Source organism: Gopherus flavomarginatus, chromosome 23, assembly GCF_025201925.1.
Source record: "Gopherus flavomarginatus isolate rGopFla2 chromosome 23, rGopFla2.mat.asm, whole genome shotgun sequence".
Lineage (NCBI taxonomy): Eukaryota > Metazoa > Chordata > Testudines > Testudinidae > Gopherus > Gopherus flavomarginatus.
Genome location: NC_066639.1, coordinates 408002 through 430435, shown reverse-complemented (window position 1 = coordinate 430435; position 22434 = coordinate 408002). Strand labels below are relative to the sequence as shown.

The following is a 22434-nucleotide window of genomic DNA, read 5'->3' as shown; positions in this document are numbered from 1 at the left end:
ACTTAATGCTGCCACGCCCCCCCACACACACACACACAAACACAAACACACACTCACCCCCCACTGTCGAGTTTTGGCACAAGAGGAAGACAGCACATGAGAACCGGCTTTGCTCTCGATCTCTGCTACTGGCAGCAAATTGCCCCCGAGAGCAGGTTTGGGTTGTTTTGTTTACAAGAATGCGAGGAAACTGCTGGTGAGCTCAGCAAGCCGGATTTTACAGTCGCTGGGTTTTCACAATCCCTTACCTACGAGTAACTGCTACGGGTAGGAATTGAGCTCAGCGAGCCGGATTTTACAGTCGCTGGGTTTTCACAATCCCTTACCTACGAGTAACTGCTACGGGTAGGAATTGAGCTCAGCGAGCTGGATTTTACAGTCGCTGGGTTTTCACAATCCCTTACCTACGAGTAACTGCTACGGGTAGGAATTGAGCTCAGCGAGCCGGATTTTACAGTTGCTGGGTTTTCACAATCCCTTACCTACGAGTAACTGCTACGGGTAGGAATTGAGCTCAGCGAGCCGGATTTTACAGTCGCTGGGTTTTCACACTCCCTTACCTACGAGTAACTGCTACGGGTAGGAATTGAGCTCAGCGAGCCGGATTTTACAGTCGCTGGGTTTTCACAATCCCTTACCTATGAGTAACTGCTACGGGTATGAATTGAGCTCAGCGAGCCGGATTTTACAGTCACTGAGTTTTCACAATCCCTTACCTACGAGTAACTGCTACAGGTAGGAATTGAGTTCAGCGAGCTGGATTTTACAGTCGCTGGGTTTTCACAATCCCTTACCTACGAGTAACTGCTATGGGTAGGAATTGAGCTCAGCGAGCCGGATTTTACAATCGCTGGGTTTTCACAATCCCTTACCTACCAGTAACTGCTACAGGTGGGAATTGAGCTCAGCGAGCCGGATTTTACAGTCGCTGGGTTTTCACAATCCCTTACCTACGAGTAACTGCTACAGGTGGGAATTGAGCTCAGCGAGCCGGATTTTACAGTCGCTGGGTTTTCACAATCCCTTACCTACGAGTAACTGCTACGGGTAGGAATTGAGCTCAGCGAGCCGGATTTTACAATCGCTGGGTTTTCACAATCCCTTACCTACGAGTAACTGCTACAGGTAGGAATTGAGCTCAGCAAGCCGGATTTTACAGTTGCTGGGTTTTCACACTCCCTTATCTACGAGTAACTGCTACGGGTAGGAATTGAGCTCAGCGAGCCGGATTTTACAATCGGTGGGTTTTCACAATCCCTTACCTACGAGTAACTGCTACGGGTAGGAATTGAGCTCAGCGAGCCGGATTTTACAATCGGTGGGTTTTCACAATCCCTTACCTACGAGTAACTGCTACAGGTAGGAATTGAGCTCAGCGAGCTGGATTTTACAGTCGCTGGGTTTTCACAATCCCTTACCTACCAGTAACTGCTACGGGTAGGAATTGAGCTCAGCGAGCCGGATTTTACAGTCGCTGGGTTTTCACAATCCCTTACCTACGAGTAAGTGCTACGGGTAGGAATTGAGCTCAGCGAGCGGGATTTTACAGTCGCTGGGTTTTCACAATCCCTTACCTACGAGTAACTGCTATGGGTAGGAATTGAGCTCAGCGAGCTGGATTTTACAGTCGCTGGGTTTTCACAATCCCTTACCTACCAGTAACTGCTACCGGTAGGAATTGAGCTCAGCGAGCCGGATTTTACAATCGCTGGGTTTTCACAATCCCTTACCTACGAGTAACAGCTACAGGTAGGAATTGAGCTGAGTGAGCCGGATTTTACAGTCGCTGGGTTTTCACAATCCCTTACCTACGAGTAACTGCTACGGGTAGGAATTGAGCTCAGCGAGCCGGATTTTACAGTCGCTGGGTTTTCACAATCCCTTATCTACGAGTAACTGCTACAGGTAGGAATTGAGCTGAGCGAGCCGGATTTTACAGTCCCTGGGTTTTCACAATCCCTTACCTACCAGTAACTGCTACGGGTAGGAACTGAGCTCAGCGAGCCGGATTTTACAGTCGCTGGGTTTTCACAATCCCTTACCTACGAGTAACTGCTACGGGTAGGAATTGAGCTCAGCGAGCCAGATTTTACAGTCGCTGGGTTTTCACACTCCCTTACCTATGAGTAACTGCTACAGGTAGGAATTGAGTTCAGCGAGCCGGATTTTACAATCGCTGGGTTTTCACAATCCCTTACCTACGAGTAACAGCTACAGGTAGGAATTGAGCTGAGTGAGCCGGATTTTACAGTCGCTGGGTTTTCACAATCCCTTACCTACGAGTAACTGCTACGGGTAGGAATTGAGCTCAGCGAGCCGGATTTTACAGTCGCTGGGTTTTCACAATCCCTTATCTACGAGTAACTGCTACAGGTAGGAATTGAGCTGAGCGAGCCGGATTTTACAGTCCCTGGGTTTTCACAATCCCTTACCTACCAGTAACTGCTACGGGTAGGAACTGAGCTCAGCGAGCCGGATTTTACAGTCGCTGGGTTTTCACAATCCCTTACCTACGAGTAACTGCTACGGGTAGGAATTGAGCTCAGCGAGCCAGATTTTACAGTCGCTGGGTTTTCACACTCCCTTACCTATGAGTAACTGCTACAGGTAGGAATTGAGTTCAGCGAGCCGGATTTTGCAGTCGCTGGGTTTTCACAATCCCTTACCTACGAGTAACTGCTACGGGTAGGAATTGAGCTCAGCGAGCCGGATTTTACAGTCGCTGGGTTTTCACAATCCCTTACCTACGAGTAACTGCTACGGGTAGGAATTGAGCTGAGTGAGCCGGATTTTACAATCGCTGGGTCTTTCATAGACTCATAGATTCTAGGGTCAGAAGAGACCAATGTGATCATCTAGTCCGACCTCCTGCACAAAGCAGGCCACAGAACCCTATCCATCCACTTCTATAACAAACCCCTAACCTATGCCTGAGTTACTGAAGTCTTCAAATTGTGGTTTGAAGACCTCTAGGTGCAGAGAATCCTCCAGCAAGTGACCTGTGCCCCACGCTGCAGAGGAAGGTGAAAAACCTTCAGGGCTTCTGCCAATCTGCCCTGGAGGAAAATTCCTTCCCGTCCCCAAATATGGTGATCAGCTAAACCCTGAGCATGTGGGCAAGACTCACCAGCCAGCACTCAGGAAAGAATTCTCTGCAGTAACTCAGATCCCATCCCATCTAACATCCCATCACCAACCACTGGGCATACTTACCTGCTGCTAATCAAAGATCAATTACCAAAATTGGGCTATCCCATCATACCATCCCCTCCATAAACTTATCAAGCTCAGCCTTGAAGCCAGATATGTCTTTTGTCCCCACTACTCCCCTTGGAAGGCTGTTCCAGAACTTCACTCCTCTAATGGTTAGAAACCTTCATCTAATTTCAAGTCTATCCCCACATAACCTTCATTTGCTTAGGCTAAACAAGCCAAGCTCTTTGAGTCTTCTTTCATAAGACAGGTTTTCCATTCCTCGGATCATCCTAGTAGCCCGTCTCTGAACCTGTTCCAGTTTGAATTCATCCTTCTTAAATGTGGGAGACCAGAACTGCACACAGTATTCCAGGTGGGGTCTCACCAGTCCCTTATATAACGGTACTAACACCTCCTTATCTTTGCTGGAAATACCTCGCCTGATGCATCCTAAAACCACATTAGCTTTTTTAACGGCCATATCACATTGGCGGCTCATAGTCATCCTGTGATCTACCAATACCCCAAGGTCCTTCTCCTCTGTTGCTTCCAGCTGATGCGTCCCCAATGTATATCTAAAATTCTTATTATTAATCCCTAAGTGCATGACCTTGCACTTTTCACTATTAAATTTCATCCTATTACTATTACTCCAGTTTACAAGGTCATCCAGATCTTCCTGTATGATATCCCGGTCCTTCTCCGTGTTAGCAATACCCCCCAGCTTCGTGTCATCCGCAAACTTTATTAGCACATTCCCGCTTTTTGTGCCAAGGTCAGTAATAAAAAGGTTAAATAAGATTGGTCCCAAAACTGATCCTTGAGGTACTCCACTAGTAACCTCCTTCCAGCCTGACAGTTCACCCTTCAGTATGACCTGTTGGAGTCTTCCCTTCAACCAGTTCCTTATCCACCTTTCAATTTTCATATTGATCCCCATCTTTTCCAATTTGACTAATAATTCCCCATGTGGAACTGTGTCAAATGCCTTACTGAGATCGAGGTAAATTAGATCTACTGCATTTCCTTTGTCTAAATAGTCTGTCACCTTCTCAAAGAAGGAGATCAGGCTGGTTTGGCACGATCTACCTTTAGTAAAACCATGTTGTACTTTGTCCCAATTACCATTGACCTCAATGTCCTTAACTACTTTCTTCTTCAAAATTTTTTCCAAGACCTTACATACTACAGATGTAGAACTAACAGGCCTATAGTTACTCGGATCATTCTTTCTCCCTTTCTTAAAGTTAGGAACTACGTTAGCAATTCTCCAGTCGTACGGTACAACCCCTGAGTTTACCAATTCATTAAAAATTCTCGCTAACGGGCTTGCAATTTCATGTGCCAGTTCCTTTAATATTCTCGGATGAAGATTGTCTGGGCCTCCGATTTTCTCCCATTAAGCTGTTCAAGTTTGGCTTCTACCTCAGATGTGGTAATATCCACCTCCATATCCTCAATCCCTTACCTACCAGTAACTGCTGGCGGTAGGAATTGAGCTCAGCGAGCTGGATTTTACAGTCGCTGGGTTTTCACACTCCCTTACCTACGAGTAAGTGCTACAGGTAGGAATTGAGCTCAGCGAGCCGGATTTTACAGTCGCTGGGTTTTCACAATCCCTTACCTACGAGTAAGTGCTACAGGTAGGAATTGAGCTCAGCGAGCCGGATTTTACAGTCGCTGGTTTTTCACAATCCCTTACCTACGAGTAACTGCTACTGGTAGGAATTGAGCTGAGTGAGCCGGATTTTACAATCGCTGGGTTTTCAAAATCCCTTACCTACGAGTAAGTGCTACGGGTAAGAATTGAGCTCAGCGAGCCGGATTTTACAGTCGCTGGGTTTTCAAAATCCCTTACCTACGAGTAAGTGCTACGGGTAGGAATTGAGCTCAGCGAGCCGGATTTTACAGTCGCTGGGTTTTCACAATCCCTTACCTACGAGTATCTGCTACGGGTAGGAATTGAGCTCAGTGAGCCGGATTTTACAGTCGCTGGGTTTTCACAATCCCTTACCTACGAGTAACTGCTACGGGTAGGAATTGAGCTGAGTGAGCCGGATTTTACAGTCGCTGGGTTTTCACAATCCCTTACCTATGAGTAAGTGCATAGGAAGAACAGGAGGCCTTGTGGCACCTCAGAGACTAACAAATGGTTTTGAGCAGAAGCTTTCGTGGGCTACGTATTCTTCTGCTCAGATAAATGTCAGTCTCCACGGTGCCACAAGGCCTCCCCGTTCTGTTTGCGGCTACAGACTAACACGGCTGCTGCTCTGAACCCTGCCCCAGGTGGCACAGTCCACCGGGAGCAGTTTCTGGCATGGACCCCCCGATTGCCCCCTCAAGGATTGAACTCACAACACCGGGTTTAGCAGGCCAATGCTCAAACCACTGAGCTATCCCTCCCCCCTCAAAGAACCCCCCAGATCCTGAACTGGCCCCCTCGAGGATTGAACTCACAACCCGGGTTTAGCAGGCCAGTGCTGACCCCCCCAACACACACACACAGACACACAGACACACACACACACACACAGGGGAGCTGTCAGCTTGCAGGGGAATGAACCAATCAGCTGCGGCTCCAGAGAGGGCATCTGGCCACACCTCCAGCCCTGTCTCTCTCTCTCTCCTGCAACTTAAGGTGTGTTGGGGGGGACTCCTGGGTTCTTGCCCCCAGCCAGCCCTGGGCGGGGCTCCCCTCTCTCACCCCATCGCCCTTGACTGCTGGCAGGGGCCGCCGGTAAGCTGGGGGCGGGGGGGGGGCTGCAGGCACAGGAAGGGGCTGGAGCAGCTGGGGGTGCCGGGAGGAAGGAGAACAAAGCCCAGAGACGGGGGGGGGGGCTGGAGCGATGTGTGCAATGGCGGGGAGGGGTGGGGGGCTGAGAGCCACTGAACCGAACTGTAACCCCTGGGGATCACGGAAACCGCTCCCAGCCAGGGGGGTGCAGCTGCCCCCTGCCCCCAATTCCTGGGCACACAGAGCAGACTGGTGCTCCGGGGCAGCTGCCGCTGGGGGGGAGCCTGGCATTAACCCCTCTGTGCCCGGCCTGGGTGGGGACTTTCTCCAGCTGGGACCAGCCTCCGGGCTGGAGCCCCCCCTTGGTGAGTGAGAGCCCCGGGGGGGGGCACTGGGGCCAGGCAGAAAAGTGACTCTCTGCCACCGGGAACCTGGGAGAAGCCTCGGAGCTGCCCCTGGCACAGCTGGAATTGGGGGGGAGGTGCTCGGGTGACCAGATGTCCCAATTGTATAGGGACAGTCCTGATTTTTGTGTCTTTTTCTAATATAGGCTCCTATTACCGCCCCTCCTGCACCGATTTTTCACACTTGCTGTCTGGTCACTCTGGGGGAGGGCAGAGACTGGGGGCCTGGTCGGGGTCCCCTGTGGTGTGGGGGAAGGTGTCGGGGGTGGGAGGGAAAGCTGGAGTTGCAGTGAGGGAAGGTCAGTGGAATGGGGGTAACGCGGGGGGGTAATTGGATTCGGCCCCTGTTTGTGACACTTGCCCCGATACAAATTCTCTCTAGTTCTGCTCTCTTCTTTCTCTCTTTATCTCACACGTGGCTCTAAAATCCGGGGAGATTCCCCCGCTTTCCCCTCCAATGAGCTGCTCTCTCGTCTGTCCTCATTTTCCACTGCGCTCTTCATAATCCTCAAATGCCCATTTAAAATCTCCTCCAAACTCCCACCCATTGTATCAGCTGCGATTTGCCCTGGGCCCAGGGGGAAATTGTCGCCTTGAGTTGTTCCCCCAAGGGGGTCGGGGTCAGTAGGGCTGTTTGGGGGAGCCCTGAGATCTGGCTGCCTCTGGAGTGGGGATGGGGGCACCGGTCTCTGCCAGAGCGGGGAAGGGGGGAGCACGTGTCCCCCATGGGGACGGCCCAGACCCCGTTACTCAATCCCCTGAACTGCCAACACAGTCACCCCCAGCCTCTGCCCATCCCCCCCGCTGCCCCTTCTCTCATCCAGGGACCTTCCAGCTCCCCCTCCCCGGCCCCCTTAAAACTGGTCCCCCCCAAGGGCTCCCTGCGGCCCATGTGAATGGTGGCGGTGAGGGGAACCGTCACTTTCTGTTTATGTGTTGGACAGACACACAAAATCCAGGCAAACTGTCCCCCTTTTCACTTTCCTTATTTAATAGCAACATAAAATCCTCTCAGACACTGGTGTTTTTCCTCTCATGTGATCGAATACATACGTTGGGACCTGCTTTTTTTCTGCAAATCTCAAAGATTGATATAAAATACTCCAAGATGTGACCCCTTTTCTCTCTAGTTGTCAATTACTAATTGAATGTGCCCTGAGATTCTCCCCCCGCCCGTGTCTCTTTAATTATAAAATACGAACAATCTCTGATTTACCCCTTCTCTCGAATTCTTGAATGTGGCTGTAAAATCTTTGCAAATGTCCATTTCCACTCAATTCGTTTATCAAATATTGATGGGAAATACACTCAGATTTTACCTCTTGTCAACAACTGCTATGAAATCCCTCTGATTTTCCACTTTCCTCTCTATAATTTGCAAAACTGGATCCAAAATCCCTCAGATTTCCACCCTTTGTCTTTCATTTCTGAACATTGGTCTCAAATCTCAGGTTCTGCCTCTTTTTATGTCATCATCAAATGTCAGTTAAAAATCCTCTCGGGTTTGGGGCTGTTCTCCAGGTTCCTAAATCCCAGCAACTTCTCCTTTCTTGGAGGGAACCTGTTCCCCTGAGTCGTTCTCCGTCCTGGAGGTTGCAGGGGGTTAAATTGCCCAATGATCATCTTTCCTCCTCTCCTTTGAGAATTGTTTCTTCCCCCCTTTATCTCTGTTAAAATGTTTGCCCATGAAAGAGATCTGAAACATTTAATCCATGTCAAAGCCAGAGGCCACCCCCTGTTTTGGGGATCAGTGGGTCCCAGCTGGTAGTAGGAGAGTTAGAAGGGACCTCAAGAGGTATCTAGTCCAATCCCCAGACAGATTTTTACCTCAGGTCTCTAAATGGCACCCTCAAGGATTGAACTCACAACCATGGGTTTAACAGGCCAATACTCAAACCCCTGAACTATCCCTCCTTCGTTTGGCTGGACCCTTTTCTTTTCTCCAGCTGGCACGGGATGAGGAGGTCACTCTGAGTGCAGCGCGAGTCCAGAAGTTTCCCAAACCCCATGACAAAGGGTCACCCTGAGGGGCTGCTTCCCACCGTGCTAAGATGCAGCCACCTCTGGGCTGGATCCATGGTGGCCATTATTTGCTAGTGACAGGCCATGGAAATGTGTTCACTATGTTGGCCTTTCATTCCCCTGTTGAAGAAGCACCCCCAGGGCTCTCTCTGCCGGTGTGAGTGGCCAGCAGAGGTGGGTGGTAACTTTCTATCCACTTACCAAACACAGAGAGGTGAAACCACCAGCAGATTTTTGCTTCTCTCCCCTCTGGAAAACTGCAGGGACTTCTGGTTCTCTAGGGAAAATTCTTGCCCTAAGTCCGTGTCCTAGATCTGGGGCTGAGGGAGGTGGGAAGGGGGTTAGGAGCCCCACCCAGTGATCTGCTGAAGAGGATTCTGGCCTCCTCCTTTCTGAACGGTGCTTCTGGTGTCATTGAGACCAGTGTTAATCCAGAGTCACTGCAAGGAAAGACAGGGAGTGACCTTGACAACTGTCCCTCTGGGGAGGGGGTTTCATTAGCTGCTCTCCCCACAGGTTCTGGTTGTTGCTAAAGGAGGAAAGGCAACTCCAACTCTCTGTCCTGGTTATTAGGATTCAGCTTCCTGGGTCAGAGGCTGCAGCCTCCATTGTGATCTGGGAGAAGAAAAGCCAGTTCCTGACTCCATATCCCCCGAGCTGGGGTGTGCACTGCTCGGGGGCCAGTGTCAGGGGTAATCCCCCAAAGTGACTCCTCTGGTTCTGCTCTTTTCTGGGGGGTTTAAAACGGTGGGGGCTTAGCCTGGCAGGAGGGGCCAGGTCTGCACCACAATAAAGCGATGGAGCATGTTTCCAGCACGGCAGAATCTGGGCTGGCTGTCTGCAGGGAAAGGGGCTGGGGGAATCGGGATGTGAAGAAGTAAAGCCTCCTTCCGTCTAGCTGCTGGAGAGCTGAGGTGGCAGATCCTTCCCAAAGAAAGCTTCCTCGGACTGCACGCTTTCCAGCTGACCTTTTTATAAATGTTCTCCGTACAAGTCCCGTCACTCAGAACCACAACTGCGAGGCCAACCAGTTCCCTAGCCACCGCCAGCCACCGTTCTTATGACTAGAAATGCTTGGCTGATAACGAGAATAAAACGTACGCGGCCGAGACACCGAACCCCGAAGATTCCTTCTGTTTTCATGGACCCTGCGTGCCCTTTTCCCGGCCTCCCGTGGGAATACATGGGCGGAGAAAGGGAGGAGGACACCATGTGGCAAACTCATTTAATACGTGAATTAGATTCTAGGAACGGACCCATGCGGGTTCAGGAGTAGAAATCCCCTAATCTATGGAAGGGGAAACAACCCACCTAGAAGGGGCTGTGTAATGGGATAGAGACACCCGGTGAAGGGGTGTCTGGTCATGTAGGGTCAGCGGGCAGCTCGCGCCTCAGATGCCAGAGTCTCCCTGATGGCCTAACCCAGAAAACAGGAGAGCGTGACCTAGCGGTTGGGGTTAGCGTGACCTGAGTGGGATTAGCCACAGGAGAACAGGAGACCCGGGCCCACCCTGATCCTCCAGGTCCCAGCCCAGGGACTGAACAGTGGTGTGTGTCAGGGGATTCAACTGCAACACGCTGACCGATTTCTTGGTCCTGTGACTTGGACTTTAGGGTCTATTTCCCCTGGGCCACTTCCTACTGGGTCATCAGTGTCCATGGGTCCTCTGGGTCTCTCGGGTCGTCGGCTGTGACGTCTCAGTCCCTGCCGGGGTCACTGCAAATTGTCCCGTGTCCGCCTGGGGTTTGGTGTGCCTGCCCTCTGTGCACAGGGGCTCTCACTGACCCCGGGCGCGAATCTCGCAATGTGCATCTTCCCTCCTGGGCAGTCCAGCCTGACAAAGCTCATCTGCTTTTCTTTGTATCCTGTCTCCAGGCTGAGCTTGGGCGTGGTTTCCTCAGCCTGCGATGCACAGCTAACCCCAGCATGGCCAGTGTGGAGTAGGTAGATCTCATCGCAGGCGTGGAAAACTCTCCAGACTCCCAGGGCTGGAGCCTGACCCCACTAACCAGCAGCTGCTGTGAGATATGAAGGGGGCACCCACATGTGAGGCGTAGGGGACAGGCCTCTCCCCCAATATCCAGCTCCTCACAAGGAGAGTGTTGGGCTTCCTACCAGGGAGCTCTCCCTGCACCCTGCTAGGGGCTCCATCTCCTGTATCCGTCGGTGGCTAGTAGGGGGGTGATGGATCTGCTGGGAGAGACAAGGGGCTCTCACTTCGTCCCCTCACCCTGGCATTTCCTGGATGCTCTGAGCGGGGTGGGGTGGGACTCTGACTGTGAGCCACCCAGAGCTTCCATTTGGTTGGCTCCTCTCCCCCATGAGTGTGGGGCAGCAGGTCCTGAGTGTTGGACTCTTGCTCTTTCAGGGGCCGGTGACCTTCGAGGAGGTGGCTGTGTATTTCACCAGGGAAGAGGGGCTCTGCTGGACCCCACTCAGAGAGCCCTCTGCAGAGCCGTCATGCAGGAGAACTACGAGACGGTGACCTCGCTGGGTAAGGATTCCCGTCCCCTCGGTTCTTAGAAGGGGAAGTGACTAGTTAAGGTTCATGTCACCCCTACAGTGTAACCATTACACTGCCCTGATGCAGCATCACCCCACATGCCAGTGACACACACACCAGCCCTCTGCCCTCCCCTGCTACACAACACTGCGGGAACAGAGCACAGGAGCAGCACAGCACAATGTCCAATCTCTCCTGTTTGCTAAGGTAAACCTGGGGGTTGGTCCAGGACAGTGGTGAGCTGCCAAAATCTTAACAACCATTTCCCTACCGGGTCTTCGGTGGCACTTCGGCGGCAGGTCCTTTATTCGCTCCATGGCTTCAGCAGCGCTATGGTGGCAAGTCCTTCAGTGCCGCTCAAGACCCGCGAGTGATGGACCCGCCGCCGAAGACTCGGAGCACCGCCCGGTGAGTACAAGCCCCACGTGTTTTTTTACGTGTTATTTTTTTAGTCATCCCTGCCGGGGCCCTGTCAAAACGGTTCGCATCGGGCCCCGCACTTCTTAAAGCCGGCCCTGCACATCGGGGTTGCAAAACTGTATCGGGGCCGGGTAGGGGAGGCTGTACCTCCCAACACAGCCTGTCCCCCCCATCCTGCCCCTGAATGCCCCCCTAAGAACCCACAACCCATCAACCCGCCCCCTGCTCCTTGTCCCCTGACCACCCCCTCCCAAGACCCCCCACCCTAACTACCCCCCGGACCCCACCTCCTTCCCAACTTGCATGCAGTCTAAACTCTCAAGTCCAGGCATGTCTGGGCGGCATTGCTGAGTCCCCAGGCAAGGTTGAGCAATTCCCCTGGTGTGTCCTAATGCAGGTGAGTCATCGCATTGCAGCTCCCTTGCGGGACAATGGCTGGTGATGGGTTGTTTGACACTGGCCCCAGCTTTGGTTACTGTCCTTGCTGTTGTCTCTGGAGAGCTAATATCTGCCTGATTCCCCGATGTACAGCATGCTTGAGTGACAACCATACAACACAATTCTCAGAACTTCATAGGCACTGATGACATACATATTTAGATATAACAATGGCTTTCAGCAGATCATAACCTTTCCCCGGATACCTTACAAGGCCTGCTTTCTCTGCAAGATCAGAGTTACATATCAGTGAGGAATATGGGGGGTACAGGGCCCTCCCCCGAGGTATGGAATGTCACAGTAACACCGGCAACAGAATTTCATCCAGTTACTGCTGTCCTGAGCTGAACACCTTGTGTTTGACTAAATCCCATTCAGAAAGGCATCCGGTCTCGACATGAAGACTTCAGCAGCTGGAGAATTCTCTGGTTCCTGTGGTAATTTGTCACCTTTGCACCGTTGCATTCCCAGCGCCTCTTGCCAGCTGCAGGGCTGGAGGTTTGAGCACAGTAAAGGTTGCATTGTAGGGGCGGCGTGGACATGGACTTTGTTTCCTGGTTTGCAGAGGTTTACGTTTAGCTGCCGAAAGGCAGGAGACAGCCCTGGGCACCCTGAGCTCTGCAGTAAAGTCGTTTCTGGGCATTTTGTTTGCTTCATTTTTTTGTCGTGGACGTTTTGCTACTATAACTGTGTCCACACTTGAACTTTTGCTAGCAAAGCTGTGCTGGATTTGTAGGGGAAGGGAGCAGGAGGGAAAGTGATTTTTCACTGCCCTAAACAATCCAGCTGTCCTGGCAAAACCTTCAAGAGCAGACCACGTCTGAGTCTGCATGCGGATTTTACAGCACTTCAAAATATTCTCAAGAGGGAAGCGATAGACACTTTCAGACCGCTGGGCCCTCTGAGAGAATCCAGCCCCTGTTCCTTTGGACACTCTCAGTTCACAGATATTCCAGTTTACCTGTTACACCTCCCATCACCGCTCCGCCTAACGCAGCACTTAGATATGTTTAGAGTGAAAACAAGGAAGTGTTTATTTAATGAAGTCTAGAATTTGAAGTGATAGCAAGGAGAAGTATTGGGGAAAACTACACCTCAGGTACAATCAGCACAGAACTAGATTCTTTTGTGTGCTGTGATCGTTGGCTGTGATTGTCTGTTTGGGAGACAAATCCCGCTGCCAGCTTGCCTCCATGCTGGAAGGTGCAGGGTGTTCCTCTGTACTCTGAAATGTACCCCCACGTCCCATTATCCTCACTCATAAATAGGATCCTGCTGCTTTGTGTGTGTGTGTGTAAATTTTCTCTCTTGCAGATTTCACAATCTCTTCATTAGCATTTGGCCCAGTGTACAAATTGGGACACGTCCCCCATCTGTCTGATCCCATCTGTCTCTTGTCTTAGCCTTAGCTTGCCAGCTCTGGAGGGACGTCTTTTTGGTCTGCATCTGTAGACTTTCCAGCCCCAGGGGATTGGTGCGTGTCCGAGCTAACGACTCGAGGTTGTCAAAATAACCAGCTCACCTGGAATTATTTAATCTAAGATCATCAGTCAGAGATTAGCACAACACCATACAGAGCACAGACCGAAATAGGGACATTACCACCCTTTGGTGTCAGACTAAGAGCTGGATCTGTGTCTCTCCTGTATCTGAAGGAGACGCGCAGTTCTCGTGCCCACAACTAAGTTCCCGTATCAATATTATGACATAGGGTTTCAGACAAAGGAAACCTCATTGCCAAGAATATTCTCCCAGAAACATATGTTCTGGTGTCATTTCTGTACATTCTCAGCTTACCTGATTTATGTGTTGGCATGATTATTTACGGCTGGGAAAACTAACAATTCTTCAAGATAATCTCTCTGTGGGTCCTTCTTACCCCACAGTCATTCTTCCCTGTTGATTTCCCAACAGGAAACATCTGCTGTAACATTCGTCCTCTGACGGGTTGGATCACAGAAACCCCCTGGGGGCTGCCACCCAATGTGCCAAGACTACCTCTGCCCCCTGCTTTCCCTGCCAGCTCGGGACGCCAGCACCCTGTCCTGCTGAGCCAGACACTCCCGTCTGCTCCAGCACAGACCCAGGGTCTGAATTACTTGCCCCAAAGCTGCAGGTTTACCTGAAAGCAGCTCACAGAAGTGTGTTTATCTTTAGCGCCCAGATGCCCAACTCCCAATGGGGTCTAAACCCAGATAAATCCATTGTACCCTGTGTAAGGCTTATGCAGGGTAAACTCATCAATTGTCCGCCCCTATAACACTGATAGAGAGACGCACGGCTGTTTGCTCCTCCAGGTACTCAGACGTACTCTGGGTTAATTAATAAGTAAAAAGTGATTTTATTAAATACAGACTCACAGGGAGGCCTGCCCACAAACAGAGCCATCCAGTCAATCGCCCTGGTTAATGGGAGCGATCAAGATTCCAAACCACCAGTAATGACCCACATTTTGCATAATTACAATAGGCCCCCAGCGTTATATTTCATATTTCTAGTTTCAGCTACAAGAGTGATACATTCCTACAAATAGGATGACGACACTCGGTAGATTATAAGCTTTGTAATGATACCTTACAAGAGACCTTTTGCATGAAGCATAGTCCAGTTACATTATATTCACTCATTACCAGATTTTTATAAAATCATACAGACTGCGACGTCACACGTCCCTTAGTAGTTTCCAAGTCCATAGTGCCTAAGCCAGCATTATAGATCTATGTTAAGGAGAGGGTTTCCAAGCATATCTGCAGTTGTGTAGACATGGAAGGTGTTCAGGATGGTTAAAATACAGCATCATAGAGAACATTCCTGAATCAGGTCACTTATCGGCCAGGCGTCTTAGAATTCAGAGACACTCTTTGTTGAACTAAAAGTATGAGTATTTAATAACTGCTACTAACTAATAACGACTGATAATATGAGCATTACAGTAATACAGGTAACAATCATTGGCAGGCCCAAGCAGTGGGAGAGAGAGCAGGCGCGTGTCCAGGCAGTGGTAGGCTGGTCGGGGGGTAGGTTTGGGGTAAAGAGTTCCCGTGAGCTGGGACGTCTAGGGGAAGTGGGGAGCTGGAAGATGTGGGAAGGAGTTGGGATGCTGAGGAGTTTTAGGAGGGGAGTAAAGAGGAGGTGGGGGCTGGGTAACATTTGCTGCAGGAAACGGGGGGAACTAGCAATGGGAGGGAACAGGAGCTCTTGGGACTTTGAAGCAAAGATGTCAAAATCAGGGAGCGAGCTAGGTGGACCCTGTTCCCTTCCTGGTGTGTCTCATAAGAGTGGCCAGATTGGGTCAGACCAAAGGTCCATCTAGCCCAGTGTCCTGTCTTCCAATGCCAGGTGCCCCAGAGGGAATGAACAGAACAGGGAATCATCAAGTGATCCATCCCCTGTCGCCCATTCCCAGCTTCTGGCAAACAGAGGTTAGGGACACCATCCCTGCCCAGCCTGACTAATAGACACTGATGGACCTGGCCTCTATGAACTTATCTAGTTCTTCTTTGTACCCTGTTATAGTCTTGGCCTTCACAACATTCTCTGGCGAGGAGTTCCACAGGTTACTGTGCGTTGTGTGAAGAAATATTTATTTTTGATTGTTAGCCAGAAACTGGAATGGGTGACAGGGGATGGGTCACTTGCTGATTCCCTGGGCTGTTCATTCCCTTTGGGGCACTTGGCATTGGCCACTGTCGGTAGACAGGACACTGGGCTGGATGGACCTTTGGTCTGACCCAGTAGGGCCGTTCTCATGTTGATAGTTAACTCTAGTTAAAGTAATAAGTTGTGTCATTTGTCTTGCTTGATCAGCAAAGAATTCTTGTTATTTCTCTAACAGTCCAGGAAAAAGTCGCCATTGCAGAGCATGTGGTTTTGGGAAAATTCAGCTGTTGCTGACTCTTGCCAGGTTCATTCAAAGCTGGTAGAATCCAGAATGTGCCTAGGGTGTGAGAAGCAGCCTGCTGCAGTCAGAGCTGCTGGGCCAGGGTTATTTATCTCACAGACACTCAGCGCGTCCTTGAATGCTGGCTGGGAGCATCCAGGCAAGGGAGCTCCAGCAGCAGAACATTGAAAGTCACCCAGGATTGCAGATGACACAACTCCTCATGGGTTTGGAGTGCCCCCTAGGACGTGAAAATGGCCTAGGTTGGTAGTGAAACACCTTGAGAGTCTTGCTCCCCAGCAGCAGCTCCAATAGCCACCATCTCTCTTCCCTGCAGGCTCCTTGGATCTTGGGGTCCATCATTCCTGAAGTCACCTGGCCTGATGCTTATTTTTCACGTTCTGCTTGGCCAGAGGAGTTAGAATATGATACTCCTGAATTCTAGCGGCTAATTTCCCAGTATTCTCCACACCCAGGGATTTTCATACTCCCTCCCGTTACACCTGCCTCACTAGATTCCCTAATGCTGCAATAGGTGCTATCCTGACATCTAATACCGCTGAGATCCTGTTGTCACCATGACTCAGTGGGTTCCAGCTGAGAATACCAGATTCAGGACAAACTGCTGAGAACTGAGGCTGACTCCTCACCAAGCAGGTGGTTATTCCACCATTAGATGTACCAAGGCAGTAAGAAAAGTGAATGTCTGTCTCCCCGCACAGTCATCAGAAATGCAATCTCCTTAAGCATTTCAGCATTTATTTCACCCCCCAGACCCTAGACGTTATGTTTAGTGGATACTGAAAACCACAGTCGTCAGACAAAGGGTTCTTCTGATCACAAAGGATCAGCCACATCGGGCCTTGTTTAAAGCTTCCTTGTTAGAAATCCAGTCCCAAGAAATGAAACAGGAAAAGAAGACAAAATGGAGATGTTTCCACCGTCTTTTATCCCCTCTCTCGTGCGGATGGAGTTCTATTGTCCCTCAGCCCAAGTATGGAGAAAATTACAGGCACAAGATGGAGTGCAGGGTTCGTCTAAGCAAGTAACTTACACTTACAATACTCGCTAACTGACAGGGGCAAACCATTGGTCACTTGGAGGCTAATTGCAGAACCATATGACTGGAAGGGACCTCGAGAGGTCATCCAGTCCAGTCTCCTGCACTCATGGCAGGACAAAGTATTACCTAGACCATCCCTGAGAGGAGTTTGTCCAACCTGCTCTTAAAAATCTCCAGTTTTGGAGATTCCACGACCTCCCTGGGTAATTTATTCCAGTGCTTAACCACCCTGACAGGTAGGAAATTTTTCCTAATGTCCAACCTAAACCGCCCTTGCTGTACCTATCTCCTAGAACTGAAAGGGACCGCGAAGGGTCATTGAGTCCAGCCCCCTGCCTTCACTAGCAGGACCAAGTACAGAGTTTTCCCCAGATCCCTAAGTGGCCCCCTCAAGGATTGAACTCACAACCCTGGGTTTAGCAGGAGAACAAGTTTTCTCCCATCTCTTTGTAACGTAAGAACGGCCATACTAGGTCAGACCAAAGGTCCATGTAGCCCAGAATCCTGTCTGCCAACAATGGCCAGTGCCAGGTTCCCCAGAGGGAATGAACAGAACAGGGAATCATCTAGTGATCCATCCTGTCGCCCATTCCCAGCTTCTGGCAAACAGAGGCTATGGACACCATCCCTGCCCAGCCCGGCTAATAGCCATTGAGGGACCCGTCCTCCATGAATTTATCTCGTTCTTTTTTGATCCCTGTTATATTCTCAGCCTTCACAACATCCCCCGGCAAGGAGTTCCACAGGTTGACTATGTATTGTGTGGAAAAAATACTTCCTTTTGTTTGTTTTAAACCTGCTGCCTATTCATTTCATTTGGTAACTCCTAGTTCTTGGGTTATGAGAAGGAATAAATAACATTTCCTTCTTTACTTTCTCCACACCAGACATGATTTTATAGACCTCTATCATAACCTTTTCCAATTTCAATTCTTTTTTGAGATGGGGCAACCAGAACTGCGCGCAATATTCAAGACATGGGCGTACCATGGATTTATATAGAGGCAACACGATATTTTCTGGCTTATTATCTAACAACCTTTTATGTACTTGAAAACTGTGATCATGTCCCCACTCAGTCTTCTCTTCTCCAGACTAAACAAACCCACTTTTTTCAACCTTCCCTCACAGGTCATGTTTTCTAGACCTTTAGTCTGTGCGTGTTCCCAGCAGATATGTCCCTCACAAGCAAAGTGATCTGCACCTTTGAGGACCTGGGGAGCTGGAGCTGGACTTTACTGGTTACTAAGGACTGGGGCTTAATTAATAAAAAAAAATGAATGACAGTGTCTTAGGAATTCCCCTGATCTCATTTGTTTTCTTTCCTCTGAGCAGGGTTTCCTGTTTCCAGACCTGATGTGATCTCCCAGCTGGAACAAGGGGCAGAGCCGTGGGTCCCAGACCTGCAGGGTTCAGAGGAAAGAGAGATGCTGAGACGTCCCTGCACAGGTGAGGAAACATGAAACCTGCTCGGAGTCTGAAAGTGACTGAAGGAAACATCTGGGATCCTCTACAAAGACCTTGGGAGCTCTCTGAGTTCCCAGCTGGTGTCGCATCCCCAGGGAAGAGATAGCTCATGGTGTCCTACAGATCCTGACAGACACCTGGCAGTAGATTCTTCCCTTCCCACTGAGTATTTAGACGGGATGTGAAGCTGAATTGATTCCCTTTGGAGGGTTTCAGTTCCCGGTTTTTCTTTGACATCTCTCCAGCACTTAGTTTGGTTTGCTCTTCCTTTGTCCAGCCCTGTCTGAGGTTTCTCTCTCTGTCCCAGCAGGTGCGATGGTGAGTGAGAACGAGGAGCAGAAGTCTCGGCAGGAAGACGCTGAGCAAGTGGAATCAGATGGAGCGTTATCGCAAAGGTCGACAGGGGATGTATCCAGGAGTCACGAGCAGGGACAATCCTGCGAGATTCAGCACAGAGCAGAGAGAGAGGAGGGGAACCAGCCAGGGGAGAAATCGGCTACATTGATTTACTGTCAGGGAACACACCAGGACCTCAAGGAAACCACAGCTCAGCAAAACATCCTCGGGAGAACGAAAAAAAATACATGCGCTGAGTGTGGGAAAACCTTTAGTCGCTGCTCAACCTTTACTAAACACCAGAGAACACACAGAGCAGAGAGACCCTTTGAATGCTGCGAGTGCGGGAAAACCTTCATTTGGCACTCACACCTCATTTCGCATCAGAGAGTCCACACGGGTGTGAAACGCTATGAGTATCGCAAGGGCGGGAAGACCTGCACTCCAAACTCAAACCTGACTGCCCATCACAGAACCCACACGGGTGAGAAAGCTTATGAGTGTGGCGAGTGTGGGAAAACCTTCACTCAGAGCTCAGACCTCACTACGCACCAGAGAATCCACACGGGGGAGAGACCCTATGAATGCCGGGAGTGTAAGAAAAGCTTCATTCGACGGTCACACCTGATTACGCATAAGAGAATCCACACAGGGGAGAGGCCCTACGAATGCTGCGAGTGCGGGAAAAGCTTCACGGCCAGCTCAAACCTCATTCAGCATCAGAGAATCCACACCGGGGAGAGGCCCTATGAATGCTCTGAGTGCGGGAAAAGCTTCACTCAGAGCTCAGATCTTACTACGCATCAGAGAATCCATACAGGGGAGAGACCCTATGTATGCTGTGAGTGCGGGAAAAGCTTCATTCGACGGTCACATCTGATTACGCATCAGAGAATCCACACGGGGGAGAAACCGTATGAATGCTGCGAGTGTGGGAAAACCTTCACTGCCAGCTCAAACCTCATTCAGCATCAGAGAATCCACACCGGGGAGAGGCCCTACCAATGTTGCGAGTGCGGGAAAAGCTTCGCTCAGAGCTCAGAACTTGCTACGCATCAGAGAATGCACAAGGGCGAGAGACCATATGAATGCAGTGAGTGTGGGACAAATTTCACTGATCGCTCTGCCTTCCTCAATCATCAGCGAATCCACACCGGAGAGAGACCCTACGTCTGCTTTGAGTGCGGGAAAACCTTCACGCGCAGCTCAAACCTCATTACCCATCAGAGAATTCACACGGGGGAGAAACCCTACGAATGCGGCGAGTGCGGGAAAAGATTCACACACAGCTCAAACCTTATAACGCACCAGAGAATCCACACGGCAGAAAGGCTCTATCAATGTGAGTGTGGGAAAAGCTTCCCGGAGAGCTCGGCCCTTCTTAAACATCGGCGAATCCATGCAGGAGACAAACCCTACGAATGCTGCGAGTGCGGGAAAACCTTCACGCGGAGCGCCGTCTTTATCTCTCATCAGAGAATCTGCAAGAGAGAGAAATGCCAGAAAAACCGTTAGGGCTACCGAAACATTTTTTTTTCTTGTGCTGATTCCCAGGCAGCAACCTTTAAGGCTGTTATCCCTCAGCTTGTCCAGATGAGTTGTCCATTTTTGCCATTTACCCTGTTTTGAGGTGGTCCCAATTGTCCTTTCTATCAACTCCATTGTCCCATGAGTAATGGGAGTGCGTCCCTCCTTCCAGGAACCAGAGAGCGTCGCATTTATACCGTTCCTCCTATTGCAAAGGTCCTGTTAGTCACCAATGAGACAGGTTGCTCTGGGTTGTGCTGTGAAATATAGTGAAAAGCAGGCGGTGCAGGGGGGAAAGTGTCATTTCATCCTCAGCGACACTGGAAGGAGATGGGGTGACTCAGAGATTCCCTCCTTCCCCATCACTGCAGAACTGTTACCTCCTCTCTGAGCCATGCAGAGTTTATCCTCACGTTCCGTCCCTGCACCTCTCAGAGTGTCGTGTGGTGCAGTGTTCTCAGCTGTCTGTGCTTGGAAATGATGCTTTGACTTGTTTAATCCTACGTCAGAGTCGCTGTGACTGGAGATGAAGGTGTCAAAGACCTGGAAGGGGAATTCAGATGGATCCCAAAATAATTTGCAGTTTAAATCCCAGGTTCCATCTATCAGTAAAGCCACTGCTGGCAAGGGGGCTGTTCCCCCCACCCCCCACTGTGAGGATGCTAAAACTTTTGTATATAATGTAACTCAAAAAATGAGACCGTAGTTAGTGAAGCAGGTTGGAATGGATCAGAGGAGAATGTCATGGGAGAATCTTGTCTTGAGTCTGAGTGATCAGATGTAACCTGCTCTGGATTTTCCCTTGACACTTTTATTCTCATGTATTCTCTCCCTCTGTGATGTGGGTTTCTAGCTCTCCTGAAGAATGTTGGTCACCCAAGTGGATATTAGTTTAGTTGGACAGGCTGGAGCTCAGATTTATCGGAGACTTCGAGACACATGGCCATTTGCTAAAGTCATTACTTCTCACTCTAGTGCTGCTTTTCCCCCATCCCTCCATGATGACGTGGAGAAATTTCAAGTGCAGTTCACTCAACAGGAGAGAAGTCTCCAATTTACTGGCCATGCTAACAAAGAAACACTGCTGATTTCAAATCTCCACTCAGAAATCAGGCTCTACAGAAGGTCTCTCCTAGCTAATTCTATGTTATGGGAAATGCTGCCCTTCACGACGCAGTGTGTAGAAGGAATAGAAGTGGGTTTTTTTGTTGAATTTATCCTTTGTAGGAGCCACAAATGTGTGTAAAATGAAACCAGTGATAAAAATGTAATAGCTGCAGAAAAATAGCCATTTTTTAATAGAAATGTCACTTCTGGTAATTTACAGAGATTCTGATCCAGGCCTGTATCTAGTTCCTAGCCTAGACCCGTGCCACCGAATTAAAGAAACGCTGGGTATGTTTGGGGAAGCCGTTCCGCACTAGCACGGCTGAGATTTTTGAGTGGTTTGGTAAAGGGTTCTGCTTCAGAGACATGTACATTGACCATGACCGAGGCCAATGATTTTGAAAGGAGGGTGGAAATAGAACATACCCAGTTCTTGGCTTTCACCCAGTAAGGGAAGCTGTGGTGACCAACGGCCCAAGGAAAATTGTTCGTAGAACACCGCACCCTAGTTCAGTGTCACTGGTTACGGCCCCAAAGGATCCCACGGTTAGATTGAGCACAATCATCCTTCGCTCTTTGGCTCCAAAGTTTCCTAAGGCAGAGAGAGAAAGAGAGTTCTTCAGAGGACATTCCTTCCCCGTGGAGCCCAGACTGGCTGCCTGAGCGGGTGACAAGGACTTTCATGCAGTGGAAATAACAGTAACCAGCGAGGGTATGAATGTGTCGTGTTCCAACGTCAGAGGGCAGGCTACACGCACGTTGAGTCCCGATTCTCTGGTTTTCTTCCTTAGGGCTTGTCTACTGCACTTAAAATGCTGCATCTGTAAGGAAGAAACTCTAAAATGGTGGCGCTGCCGTCTGCTCAGTGACTCCACCCCCCAAGCAGTGGTAGCTATGTCAGCAAGAGACGCTTTCCTGCCCACACGGTGCTGCCTGTGTGGGGCATTAGGTCAGTATAACCCCAGTGGCTCGGGGCGTGGATTTTTCACACACCTAAGCAATGCAGTTATACCGATATGGGGCTGTAGAGTAGAGCAGATTTTGGTTTGGTTCCTGTGTTTTGTGCATTCGCATCCCTTCTCCGCTACGTCCTCCTACTTTGAAAGATTAAAAAGTGTGAAAATACAGCAAAGGGGTTTTTTCTCATGGTGCAAACGTTCCCAGAGAGGAGACCTCTTCCACCAATACCTGTGGCAGGAGATATGTGAACTCACGTAAGTGGGAGGCACCTGTGTTTTGACAGACCACAACTTGACTCAAAGGTTCACTTAGTGCCAGCGATGATTAAAAGAAAACAAACACGTATGACAAGCGTTTGTGATCTTTGGATACGTGAC

The 22434-nt window shown here is 49.9% G+C and overlaps 1 protein-coding gene and 1 long non-coding RNA gene across 14 annotated transcripts; one reads left to right on the top strand and one right to left on the bottom strand.

Annotated features, from left to right (window-relative positions):
• Positions 1-216: 216 nt before the first annotated feature.
• LOC127039514 (uncharacterized) lies at positions 217-1709 on the bottom strand. Of its 3 annotated transcripts, XR_007771091.1 has the most exons (5): positions 1653-1709; positions 1419-1496; positions 873-1028; positions 561-638; positions 217-326 (listed from the first exon to the last, which is right to left on the bottom strand). It is a non-coding gene; the product is annotated as an uncharacterized LOC127039514 (long non-coding RNA). The 3 variants fall into 3 exon arrangements; XR_007771090.1 differs by lacking the exon at positions 1653-1709 and having other exon boundaries at positions 1341-1427; XR_007771089.1 differs by lacking the exons at positions 561-638; positions 1653-1709 and having other exon boundaries at positions 1341-1427.
• On the top strand, positions 914-22402 carry LOC127039374 (zinc finger protein OZF-like). Of its 11 annotated transcripts, none has more exons than XM_050932971.1 (4): positions 914-969; positions 10725-10850; positions 17993-18109; positions 18435-22402. In XM_050932971.1, the coding sequence occupies exons 2-4, from the start codon at positions 10817-10819 to the stop codon at positions 19976-19978; spliced, it is 1695 nt and encodes a 564-aa protein (XP_050788928.1). In that variant the 5' UTR covers positions 914-969; positions 10725-10816; the 3' UTR covers positions 19979-22402. The 11 variants fall into 11 exon arrangements, with proteins under 11 accessions (XP_050788928.1, XP_050788934.1, XP_050788933.1 ...); XM_050932977.1 differs by lacking the exon at positions 914-969 and adding an exon at positions 1850-1905; XM_050932976.1 differs by lacking the exon at positions 914-969 and adding an exon at positions 2006-2061.
• The last annotated feature ends 32 nt before the right edge of the window (positions 22403-22434 follow it).

What these genes read in the sequence shown, in the direction of transcription:
- LOC127039374 (XM_050932971.1), top strand. Translation starts at nt 10,817, where the DNA reads ATGCAGGAGAACTACGAGACGGTGACCTCGCTGG. An exon ending in CGAGACGGTGACCTCGCTGG is followed by an intron (nt 10,851 to 17,992) that starts GTAAGGATTCCC and finishes CTTTCCTCTGAG; the next exon opens with CAGGGTTTCCTGTTTCCAGA. An exon ending in GCTGAGACGTCCCTGCACAG is followed by an intron (nt 18,110 to 18,434) that starts GTGAGGAAACAT and finishes TCTCTGTCCCAG; the next exon opens with CAGGTGCGATGGTGAGTGAG.